The sequence below is a fragment of the Bubalus kerabau genome, chromosome 9 (assembly GCF_029407905.1).
Source record: "Bubalus kerabau isolate K-KA32 ecotype Philippines breed swamp buffalo chromosome 9, PCC_UOA_SB_1v2, whole genome shotgun sequence".
Lineage (NCBI taxonomy): Eukaryota > Metazoa > Chordata > Mammalia > Artiodactyla > Bovidae > Bubalus > Bubalus kerabau.
Genome location: NC_073632.1, coordinates 17,087,254 through 17,099,919, shown reverse-complemented (window position 1 = coordinate 17,099,919; position 12,666 = coordinate 17,087,254). Strand labels below are relative to the sequence as shown.

The following is a 12,666-nucleotide window of genomic DNA, read 5'->3' as shown; positions in this document are numbered from 1 at the left end:
GACAATACACACAAGATTCACTACATTGGGGAGTTAAAGGCCAAAATACCTCGCTGCACATAGCGTATGAAGGCATGTAAGCCCTGCAGTGTGAGAAGCAGAAGGATTTGTGAGACTTAGAACTGAGAGGCTAGATTTGGATTTTATTATACAAAATTCTTAATACGATGTCATGTACCATATGGCTTCTTAAATTATAACTGCCGATTCTGAGGCTATTTAAAGGGATTTCACTGTCACTCAAAGCAAAGTTTAACGTAAAATAAAACTTTGGACACACATTTAGTGCCTAAACCCATTTGAAAGAGCCTACTCAAGGCAGTTTTGTAATTTAATCATTTCAGCATTTTTAAAGCCACAGAATCAATAGATATGTACCGTATTGTGGGAAACTTATCCGCAAACATTCATTTAGAAAAATGAAATTCATTTAGTCACTAGCACTAGAAAGAACAGAATGTGTAGCTATGTATTTTAACTCAGTTTTCCATGGGATTGAGACATATGCCAAGGTTCAATTTGGGGCAAAATTGTACAACTGAATTATGCCCTCAGGAAATAAGTATTCACTACACACACAAAAATGCTGATGTAGCTTGAATTTTTTTCCCCTTTAGAAAATAATGGGGATAAACAAAATCACCAAGCAGTCACTGAGCATTCTAATTGGTTTGGACAGCAAAACTTGCTTGGTAGGCTGTTTGGCTTCTGGGTGCATTAAAGATACATAAATCAGGCACAGTCTGTCAACATACCGGGTCACCTGGGGGGCCTGGCAGACCTGGCTTTCCATCCCTCCCTGGAGCTCCCTGAAAACAGAAACATCATGTTCAAATCTTTGCACCTCGGCACAAGAGTAGATTAAAACAGGTTGGGGGAGAGGGGAAGCAGGTAAAAATTGTTCTTACATCATTCCCTGGGGTCCCTGGAGTTCCTGGCAACCCAGGGAGACCTCGAGGACCCTGCAAAAGGGGGAAAATAGATACTTATAAGGACAGTCCTTTAGTAATTACTCCCCAGGTCAGCAAAGTGGATTTGCGGTGCCAAATAGCTTGGTTAAGTAGCTTACCTGAATCCCTGGCTCTCCAGCTGGTCCTTGGGAGCCCTGAGTAGAAGGAGATTCAATGATCATAATTCTGCTGGGAATGTCCATAAATTATCCACAAGGGAAAAAGGAACAAATACTGTCACGTACTTAGTGGAGCAGCAGGGCTCGCCACCACACACACCCTGAAAACTCTCTGCAAAGTTGGCTAAGAGTTCTGGGTGGCAGGTAGACCCCTGACCAAATGCAGTGCTGGAGGTACCACCGTGACTGTGCTTGGATGCCCGGCACATTCGTCTTGGCCCTGCCATGGTTCCTGCACACTCGTGAGTGTACAAACACCACACCTGAGTTCTGTCTGTCAGACACTGACCGCCCACAGGGTAACCAGCTCAGGCTTCCTTCCTTCCTGCTTTTTACTGGGAGTCCTTTCTCTGAAGAAATTGCCAGAACCGGTTTTCAGTGATAGGAGTAGGAAATAAAACTTCAATCAATTATTCTTTTCTGTGTTAGAAAACTGGAATTTGGGGGAAACTAAAATGGGCTAGAAGATTATCGGTGAACCTAACGATGACAGACCCTTCCCTACTGCGTGACTGTGGGCCTCTGGCTGAGGAAGTGACTGACTACCAGGGTAAGCAACGAGCTGGGGTCCCAGTACCTGACTTCACTACCTGCTTGCTGCCTTCTCTCTTCCTACTTTGAAATAAATATTCATATTGTCAAAGCTACTTTTTTGCTTCCTTGCTATCTATTCTGTGTGTTTAAGTTATTTTTGGTTTGTTGGTTTATTATTTTTTTCTTGCTTCAACCTCCTTCACTCCCCTAATAATTTCCTAAACTACTTTTTTACTTTGTTTAACCTCCCATCTCCAGTGGTCTTTACCTTCTTGCCCTGGAAAATCAAACAGCAGTCAAACACAGTACAATTATTCACTATTTACATCTTCTTTTACCTCTCAGGATAATTTCATTTCAAGGCCAATCCCCAAATTAATGTCATTAGAATAACCATTTATCTCACTTTTCTTGTGTAAAAATCTTTTATGTTTTTTCATAGTAAATATAAAGTTTTATCTCTTACTGCTATTTAGTCCACAAGCATACATACAATGGTCATTATTACCCTTATGGCTATTATTTGTCTTAACTATCACAAACAATTTTTATTACCTCTTCTCTAAAATAATACATAGAGATTTTCGATATCTCATTTATATGCACTCTGTTAAAATTAAGTTTTCATTTTATTCTAATTGAAAACAGACAGTAATATAGAATAACCTAATATTGGGGCATTCTCATAATCTTGTAAACATGAGTTTGTACTTTTTAATATATAGAATGGAGGAATAAAGGGTTAAGTCCACGTTTTATAATTCAGAAAATCAGTGTATGTGTGATTAGCATCTGTAAGTCAATAAACAGTGGCTACCTTCTGTGTTAGGATGTAACTACAAGGCCCATTAATTCTTGCCCTCTGACTAGCATTTTTTTGTATTTCTTCCTCTGACCATTTCATTCTTTTCTATTATTCATATATGTCACAAGATCTTATTTCACAATAGCGGGTCAACCGGGTTTCATGAACTTGATTGAATTTCACTTACAGTTCGGCCAGGAATTCCTATCCCTGGGGGGCCTATGTCCCCTGGCGAGCCTTGGACACCTGGCAGTCCTCTTTCGCCCTGTGCAATGAGATACTTCTATTAGTGAGAGGTTTGAGGGACATGAATTTTCTAGGCACATTTTGCAAATTATTAATTCTTTAAAAATTATCTTTGATATTTTTACCTTTGGCCCTCGTGGACCAGGTGCCCCAGGACTTCCATCTAATCCCTAAAGAAAGAAAAGAAAATGAGGTTAATATATTTTCTTTTTCTAAAAAGTTTACTTACATCCAAGAAGTTATAACTCAAAAATATTTCATTGCTCCTCATCTTTTTTGCATAAACCTTTTTCTGTAAAAGAATAAGGAACAGGGAATACAAATTTTACTAGGTTATAAATTTTGTATACTTACTTTAAAATATAAGATGTTTTCATCTTTAAAATGAGGCATCTGATATTGAGAACTGTTTATTATTATTATATAAAAGGTCAAAGAGGATGAGGGAAAAAAGGCACATGAAATAAGCATATGGTTTAGATTTTCCATAAAATGTCCTGGGATTAGCCCAAGCCACAGGGACTTTTTTTTTTTTTTTTCAAAATAGATGACGTGCCACATATGCAGAGCCTCTAGAAGGGAAGTTTCAAGCAGTTTGTTTAAGACTGTCCAAGGAAGGTTCATGTTTTAAAACTAGCATACTTTACTAGGCTTCTTCGATCCCTAAAGAAGATTCAGGGGGTGGGGTGGGGCTATAAATCTTCCAAAATTGTATGTAAAATGGTATGTGCATGTGCATTGTCTTCAGAAGAGAGGCCTTTGTATCAAATTTCCAAAAAGATTAGACCTCTGATCTAAAGAATAAGATGAATGCTTCTTTTTTCTGCAGACCTAAACTTATTCCTTTACCTGTGATCAGAATCAGGGAGTACACAAACAGTGATTCATCAACTTTCAAAGGAAATATCAGCAAAAGGGTTACTACTTACTGGTTCCCCCGGCAGGCTTTTTCCTGGAGGACCAGCCTCACCTTTTGGACCTGGAAGTCCAGGAGGGCCTGTAATCCCACCTGGGTCTCCCTGAGGAAACAAGGTAAGATGCTCACTTCACAGCTCAGGTTCACGGTGGGTGGTGTGGCAGCAACCATACTTTAAATTGTCATCATAGTCAGTCACACTGCATTCTCTCATTCACTCATTTCACAATGTGTACTGAGTGCCCAATCCACACAGACACTGTTCTCTTAAGTGCACTTAGATCTTGTGGAGAGCTATGTTTATGGTCTCCTGAAATGTATGTAAGTGAATAGATAGATGCACAGAAGGAAAAATCTATTCTTCATGTAATTTTTACATTTTCTTTAAGTTATTCTCAAGGAATGGTTCAATATTAATATACTATTTCCTTGTAGACATCAAGAAACATGTCATGAGATTGAGACTTCTTAGGTCTATACCTGTTCTGTCTATAACTATAGCTGAGCATGAAACAGACTTTTCAAATTCTGAGATCTTCATCTCCAAAGCGGTTCATTTTGTCACATTGTGTTTCAGAGCCAGTACCCGGCTGCCACAGTGAACCACTCCAGAGAAGCCATTCCTGCATAGTCCATGTGAACATCTATCCCCTGTGCAACATCAGCTGCCGTGTCCTGTCCTTTCACTCCTCCAAAGTCCTTATGATCCCATCTCATACTCATCCTCAGCTACTTAACATACAGAGTGAGTGAAACAGAAGCAATACCTTTTCTCCTTTAATGCCTTGTTTGCCTGGGATACCGTGTTCTCCTGGTAACCCCTAGAAAATTCAGAATTAAAGGGCAAGAGCAATTAGAACATTTCTTATTGTAAAAACATTTCTATCTCTGAGTCTTTGTCAGGAGAACTAAATTTTAACATTTGGGAATGTGCTGATTTTGGTCTCCTGGAGGGAGAAAAACATTAATGAAAGTATGTGGCTTATTGTTTCAAGTGAGAAAACCTGGATGTAATGGAAAAAAAAATAAATAAATAAGGGAGAACTGAACCAAATGCCCAACCATACTACTTCCCTAAACAGGATAAACAGAAAATATACTTTTACTTCGACTTGGCAACAGAGGCATTTTCTCTGTTTATTTTGTTCTATTTTTTAGCCTAGTCCCTATCATATAACCTCATTTATTACATATCCTGTGGTTCCACCTGTGCCACCAGCATTTTGTTCTTTTTTTGTAAGCTCTCTCCATTAGGCTCACCTGCAGTGGTTCACTAAATGGCTTGGGATGCAACAAAAAGTTGGGTGCAACAAAAAGTTTTGCTCCATGAACTGAATGTTCAAAGTACCAAATGACCAAATGTGCTGAAGGATGAAACCTTGGAGGCTCAGCCTGGGAGCATTGATAATAGAGCAAGGTGTCAAGAGGCTGCTCCCAAAATGATGGGAAAAGGAGAGATTCTAACAGTTTCACAGAGCATAATCAAATTGCCAGACAGAGGTCAGTGTCCAAGAAACATTTTCCTTGTTTTGCTCAAGTGAGGAGTGATGGAGAGGTTTTAACTCCCAAGATGTCAGAAGGCCAGGGAATTTGTCTGAGGCCTGACAAAGCTGACATCAGAGAAGGGATAGAAGAATGAATTTACTCAATCAAAAAAAAATAACAGAGTACACCTTCTTATTCTTTTCAGGTGCACGAGGAACGTTCTCCAGCTAAATCACATGCTAGGCCACAAAACAAGTCCAAATAAACATAAGAGAGTAGAAACTGTATCAAGCATTGTTCCTAACCAAAATGGTATGATTAGAAATCAATTACAGGAATAAAAACGGGATAAACACAAAAACATGGAGACTAAACAACATGCTATAAAAAACCAGGATGAAAATGAAGAAATCAAAAGGAAATCAGAAAACACATCAAGACAAATAAAAATGGAAACACTACTTTCCCAAATCTATGGGGTATAGCAAAAGCAGTTCTAAGAGGAAAGTTTGTAGTGATACAAGCCTAACTTGAGAAACAAGAAAAATATCTCAGATAAAAAACTGAACCTACCAACTGAAGGAATTAGAAAAAGAAGAACAAGTGAAACCAAAAGTCTGCAGAAGGAAATAACAAAGATCAGAGAGGAAATAAATCAAATAAAGACCAAAACAAACAAACAAACAATAGAAAAGATCAACAAAACAAACATCTGTGTTTTTTTAAAAGATAAACAAAAGTGGTAAACTTTTCATGAGAGTTCATCAAGAAAAAAGTGAGAGGACAACCCATAAACAAAATAAGAAATGAAAGAGGAGAAATAACAACCATTACCATGAAGATACTAGAAGAAACAAAAGAACACTGTTATATGCCAACAAATTGGACAACCTAGAAGAAGTAGACAAATTTGTGGAAACATAAAGTTTTCCAACACTGGATCAGGAAGTAATAGACAATCTGAACAGGCTGGTCACTAGTAGTGAAATTGAATTTATAATAATAATAATAAAATTACAGAAAGTAAATAACTGGAACCGGACAGCTTCACAGGTGATTTCTATCAAACATATAATGAAGAGCTAATGCCTACCCTTCAAGATTACTAAAAACTGAAGAGGAAGAAACACTCCCAAATTCACTCTATGAGGCCACCATTACTCTAATACCAAAACCAGAGCAAAACAGAAAATTACAGGCCAATGCCACTGATGAAGGACTTCTCTGGTGGCTCAGTGGTAGAGAATCTGCTTGTGAAGCATGAGACACAAGTTTGATCCTTGGGTTGAGAAGATCCCCTGGAGAAGGAAATGGCAATGCACACCAGTATTCCTGCCTGGGCAATCCCATGGACAGAAGAGCCTGTCAGGCTATAGTCTATGGGGTCTCAAAAGAGTTGGATGTGACTTAGTGACTAAATAACACAACACCACCTCTGATGAATACAGATGTGAGAATCTTTCTCAAAATACTAGTAGCAAACTGAATTCAACAATATATAAAAGTAATCACATAGCATGATCAAATGGGATTTATTCCAGGAATGCAAGGATGTTTCAATATCCATGAAGCAATCAATGTGATATACCCCATTTATAAAAGAAAGGATAAAAATCATGATAATCTCAAAAGGTACAGAAAAAGCACTTCACAAAATTACACATTCACTCATGACAAATGCTCATTCAAGCTGGTATAGAGGGAACATATCTCAATATCATAAACACCATTTATGACAAATTCAAAGCTAACATCATACTCAGTGGTGAAAAGCTGAAAACTTTTCCTCTAAAATCAGGAAGAAAACATGTACGCCCACTCTCATCACTTCTATTTAACACAGCATTGGAAGTCCTAGACGTAGCACTCAGCAAAGAAAAAGAAATAAAAGGCATCCAAATTGCTGTGATTTACATCAGTGTTCTGCCTGACTCCTCTAAGAGTTTTGTAGTTTCTGGTCTTACAAGCAGGTGGAATGCTGAAGAATTGATACCTTTGAGCTGTGGTGCTGGAGTACTCCTGAGAGTCTGTTGGACAGCAGGGAGACCAAACCAGTAAATCATAATGGAAATCAACCCTGAATACTCATTAGAAGGACTGATGCTGAAGCAGAAACTGCAGTATTTTGGTCATCTAATGCAAACAGCTGACTCATTGGAAAAGTCCCTGATGCTAGGAAAGATTGAGGGCAGGAGGAGAAGAGGGCATCAGAGGATGAGATGGCTGAATGGCATCACTGATGCAATGGACATGAACTTGGGCAAACTTTGGGAAATGGTGAGGGACAGAGAGGCCTGCTGTGCTGCAGGCCATGGGTTTGCAGAGTTGGACATGACTGGGCAACTGAACAACGACAACATTTCCTCCATTGTAAGGGCCTCCAAATTGGAAAAAAATAAGTAAAAGTGTCACTATTTGCAGACAACATATATATAAAAAACACTAAAGTCTCCACCAAAAAAACTATTAGAACTAATAAATGAATCCAGTAAAGTTGCAGGATATGAGGTTAATATACAGAAATATGTTGCTTTTCTATATATTAATAATAAATCATCCAAAAGAGAAAGCAAAACAATTCCACTTAAAACTGAATGAAAAAGAATAAAATACCTAGGAATAAACTTTACCAATGAAGTGAAAAAACTATATTCTGAAAACTATAAAACACTGATGAAGAAAACCAAACAAGATATAAAGAAATGGAAAAATACCCTGTGTTCATGGATTGGGAGAATTAATACAGTTAACATGTCCATACAACCCAAAGTAATCTACAGATTTAATGCAATCCCTACACTGAACTAGGATAAATAATCCTAAAATTTATATGAAAGCACAAAAGACCCCTAATTGCCAAAGCAATCTTGAGAAAGAAAAACAAAGCTGGGAATATCATACTCTCTGACTTCAGACTATACTACAAAACTACAGTAATCAAAACAGTATGGTACTGGCACAATAACAGACACATAGCTTAATGTGACAGAATGGTAGCTCAGAAACAAACCAATTAATGGTCACTTAATTTATGACAAAGGAGGCAAGAATATACAGTAAAGACAATATTTTCAATAAGTGGGAAAACTGAACAGTTACATATAAAATAATAAGTTAGAACATTTTCTCACATTATATACAAAAATAAACTCAAACTTAATTAAAGCCTCAAAGATAAGACCTGAAACCATAGAAGTCCTAAAATAAAACATAGGCAGAACACTCTTTGACATAAATTTTAGCAATATATTTGAATCTGTCTCCTAAGACAAGGGAAACAAAAGCAAAAATAAACAAACAGGGCCTAGTTAAACTTAAAAGTTTTTGCATGGCAAAGGAAACCATGGACAAAATGAAAAGACAACCTACTGAATGGGAGAGAATATCTGCCAATGATATGGCTGAAAAGAGGTCAATATATATATATATATCATACAACTCAATATTAAGAAAAACAAACAACCTGCTTAAAAAATGAGCAGAAGACCTGAATAGACATTTTTCCAAAAAGATATACAGATGGCCAACAAGCACATGAAAAGATGCTCAATATTGCTAATCATCTAGAGAAATGCATATCAAAACCACAGTAAGGTATCACTTCACACCCATCAGAATTGTTATCGTCAAAAATTCCACAAGTAACAAATGTTTGAAAGGATGTTGCAAAAAGGCAACCTGAATACACTGTTAGTAGGAATGAAAATTGGTATAGCCATAGAGAAATCATTATGGAGGTTTTTCAAAATCTAAAAGAGAATAACCTAATGATTTAGCAACCCCACTCCTGGTTATATATTCAAAGGAAATGAAAACAGTAATTCAAAAAGATACATGCAGGTCAGTGTTCTTAGCAGCATTATTTACAACTGCCAAGATATGGGAGAAACCTAAGTGCCCATCAACAGATAAGTGGATAAGAAGATATCATATATATTTAATGGAATGCTATTTGACCATAAAAATAAAAGAAATTTTGCCATTTGCAATAGTGTTGATGGACCTAGACAGTATTGTTCTTTATGAAATGTCAAAGACAAATATTGCATGTTATCACTTATATGTGGAATATAAAAAATAAAATGAATGAATATAACCAAATGTAACAGACTCACACATATAGAGAACAAACTAATTACCAGTGGGGGAAAGGAGAGGGGGGAGATAGATGAAAGGGATTAAGAAATACAGACTATTGTGTGTAGAATAAATAAGCAAGGAGGATATGTTGTACAACACAGGGAATTTAGCCATTATTTTGTAGTCACTTTAAATGGCATATAATCTATAAACATATTGAATTATTATTATGTACACCTGAAACTAATACTGTAAATCAAGTATAATCCAATAAAAGAAAAACAGTGCATTTAAGGGGTGTGAGGATATGTATGTACGTGTGTGTGTGCGAGAGAGAGAGGGAATTGTGAGTCCAGTAAAGCTAGGCTATAATGCAACCTGAGGACCTTTCACCAATTGCATTATAGAAATATTTTCAGCCAAAAGATTTGCCCCCTTTTTGGAGACTTCTGCAAGAATACAACAAGAGAAGCTTTGGAAATGTCTTTCTTGAATGGAGAATTTAATCAAAAGCCATGTATAATGATGTGTAATGGAAATGTTAATAACTTGGGTTTCAAAGACTGATTTGTTAGGTTAATAATATTCAAAAGGATCTCACATAACTAATGGAGCTATGAGCCTTCTCAAGAGCCTCTGACATTAGTGTGATCAGTTTCAGTGGTAGAGATGACCCCTGCCCTTGGAAAATGCAGTATAACTCATTTGCATGAACAGATGCGGACAGTCTTTAAAATGACACATGCATCTACTATACATACAATATCTCCTGGTGGTCCTCTAGGTCCCACAGAGCCTGCAGGTCCTTGCTGACCCTAAAATAGAAGGCGATATATACTTTACTTGTGCTAAAAATATAGTCTGTACCTGAATATATGTAAAACATGCTGTGACCTTTATCTATAGAAAAAGTATCCAGGCTCCTCTGTGTAACACTGAAATATGCTTTGGGCTTACAGTTTCAAGATGTTTTCATTTAAATGAGTCTGCTCTCATGCAGGTTTGATGCCTGGGTTGGGAAGATTCCCCTGGAGGAGGAAATGGCAGTCCTTTTCAGTATTCTTGCCTGGAAAATCCCATGGACAGAGGAGCCTGGTGGGCTACAGCCCATGGGGTCTCAAAGAGTCGGACACGGCTTAGCGGCTGAGCACACATGTGTGTTCTCACCAGCAGGTGAGTCTGGGTAACCTGCCGTACACATGGGCGGGGGCCCATTACACGGATCCTTCAGTGCCTCCTAGCAGTGGGTCTCCTTTGGGACAGTCCTATAGAATTCCGTGTGGGAAACTCAAGCACCTGTGGGCTGCAGAATTTGGGCTTGGGAAATAAATCCTGTTCTCTTTAAGGAAACAGGGTCGTAGATGTGGCTCATATTTTTTACTCTTAAAGCTTTCAGGGATGGTACCGTAAATATGGTCTGAAAAGTGTTTAAATATCCTATTGTGATCATGTGTGTAATAAATGCAGCCAATACGGGAGTGTGTCTGTGGGGGGAATCGCTATGAAAACATGATAAAATCCCTGACAACATTTGTGATGAAAATGAGTGGTACATCAGAGCTCCTTGTTTTACACAGAAATGGCTATACCTTCAAAACAACTTCCACATTTCCCTGAGTTATTTCTTATGTACCTTTAGTCCTGGGCTTCCAATTACACCAGGTGGACCAGGATCTCCAGGTTCGCCCTAAACACATGGGTGGGAAAGAAATGGTTGCTTTCATTTTCACAATCTCATTATGTTGGAGATGCAAGAGAAGGCTGTCAGGGGATTACCTTTATTCCTTGTGATCCTGTTATTCCAGGTTCTCCCTGTAAATGAAATCATCACCATACATATGTTTATATTCAGATGGAGGACAGAGTCTCTAATGCTGCAATTCATTTACACTTCCACTAGGTGACATGCGATAAAAGTGGAAATTACGGAACACATGATGAAGTCAAGAAGGGTTCATCCTAAAATATGACTTAAAATAATAATTGCTAATAAACCATTTCTTATTTTCCTTTCTTCTCTGTAACAGTTTTTCCCCAAAGTCACTTTCGACACTGTAATCATCATGGTCCATTAGCAATCGCCATGTCCTCTACTCAACTGACATTGTTATTAGCTGGTTTGTCACCAGCTAATCCTACAGCTCAGAGAAATAAAACTTCAGATAAGGGCAAAAAAGAAAGAATAGAATTTAAGTTGATATGTCATGGAGGTTCTACTATCAGATGCATGTATTTAATGAAACAAAAATCACACAAAAATTAAAGTTACACAGAAGAGTACAAAGTTGGCCACAAAGAGTTCACTTTAATTAAATTATTTTCCATGACTTAATCACTGATCCTTTTATGTTTTTTCAGCTGTTCTGCAGGAGCTTAGTTCCCAGAGTTGAGCTCAAACTTGTACCCCCTGCACTGGAAGCTTGGAGTCTTAACCATTGGACCACTGGAGAGGACCTATCATTGATCCTTTTGATAAAACCATCCTGTTTGGTAAATCCAATTTATATCATTAACACAAATTTTGGAAAAACTATCTTACACAATAATTTTGTACCTGAAATATCCTTGGTGTATATCTTTCATTACATTCATGTCCAATCACAAATAGTAATGTGTTACAGAAAATAAACACTACTTGTAACCAGGTTTAAAATTTCATACTTATCAAAATAAAAGAGTCAAAATTCACAGAGGAAAAAGCAGAATGCTCAGGGAGCTTATCTTATCAAATCTATTAGGCTCTAAAGTAAACATGATAGAAATCGGAGAGGAGGAAATCAATGAAATAGAAAACCCAAGATAGTGATAAAACATCTACTTACTCTATCTCCCTTTTCACCTTTTGTAAAGCGTTCCCCCTAGGAAAATGCATAGAAAAAAGAATCAACTATAAACTCTTTTAAAAATAATCTCTCCAAACCTGGATGTGAACAAATCCTGCGGGTCAAACTCAGACCTCCACTGCAAGCATGTGATGATCCAGAATGTCATGTTGTCTGTGTGTGCAGCTTAGAAGACCAGTATGCAACTGAATTAGAAAACCCTTTAATATTCCCAAATGAACAGTAACCTAATCATCTTAATGTTATTTTGAGAATCCTGAGTGGTTGACAAATTAGGATATGGTCCAAGGCCAAAGCGTCCTCTGGTGTGGTTCAAAGAGAAGATGGTCACACACACATACAAGCATCCAAACAGAGGCAGAATGAATGTGAAGATGCTGGAGTGATCAGTGGAAGGACATTCATTTGAATTCTTCCAGTTACTTAAGTTGGTGCTTAAAAAATACAGCCAGAGTTCTAAATTAGTGTTTAAAATAACAGTCATTACTGTAAAAATACTTACTAATTTTCACTTTCCTTTTAATGAAAATGACATGGAGGGGTTAATTACTGGGTGAATAACTGTACAAGTCTGTGGAACTGATACTGGTTCTTGCTGTTGGGTGTAGGCTTGAAGGTTCTGGTGGGA

The 12,666-nt window shown here is 37.5% G+C and overlaps 1 protein-coding gene across 1 annotated transcript in view; it reads right to left on the bottom strand.

Moving 5' to 3' along the window:
• Window positions 1-12,666, bottom strand: part of COL19A1 (collagen type XIX alpha 1 chain) — a 447,290-nt gene that overhangs the window by 66,295 nt on the left and 368,329 nt on the right. Inside the window, exons 20-30 of the mRNA XM_055534763.1 lie at window positions 12,018-12,053; window positions 10,972-11,007; window positions 10,829-10,882; window positions 9,957-10,010; window positions 4,398-4,451; window positions 3,644-3,733; window positions 2,840-2,884; window positions 2,656-2,733; window positions 1,070-1,105; window positions 909-962; window positions 756-809 (exon numbers count right to left, since the gene is read on the bottom strand). Coding sequence (XP_055390738.1) covers window positions 756-809; window positions 909-962; window positions 1,070-1,105; window positions 2,656-2,733; window positions 2,840-2,884; window positions 3,644-3,733; window positions 4,398-4,451; window positions 9,957-10,010; window positions 10,829-10,882; window positions 10,972-11,007; window positions 12,018-12,053 — 591 coding nt within the window. The remainder of the gene's footprint in view (window positions 1-755; window positions 810-908; window positions 963-1,069; window positions 1,106-2,655; window positions 2,734-2,839; window positions 2,885-3,643; window positions 3,734-4,397; window positions 4,452-9,956; window positions 10,011-10,828; window positions 10,883-10,971; window positions 11,008-12,017; window positions 12,054-12,666) is intronic.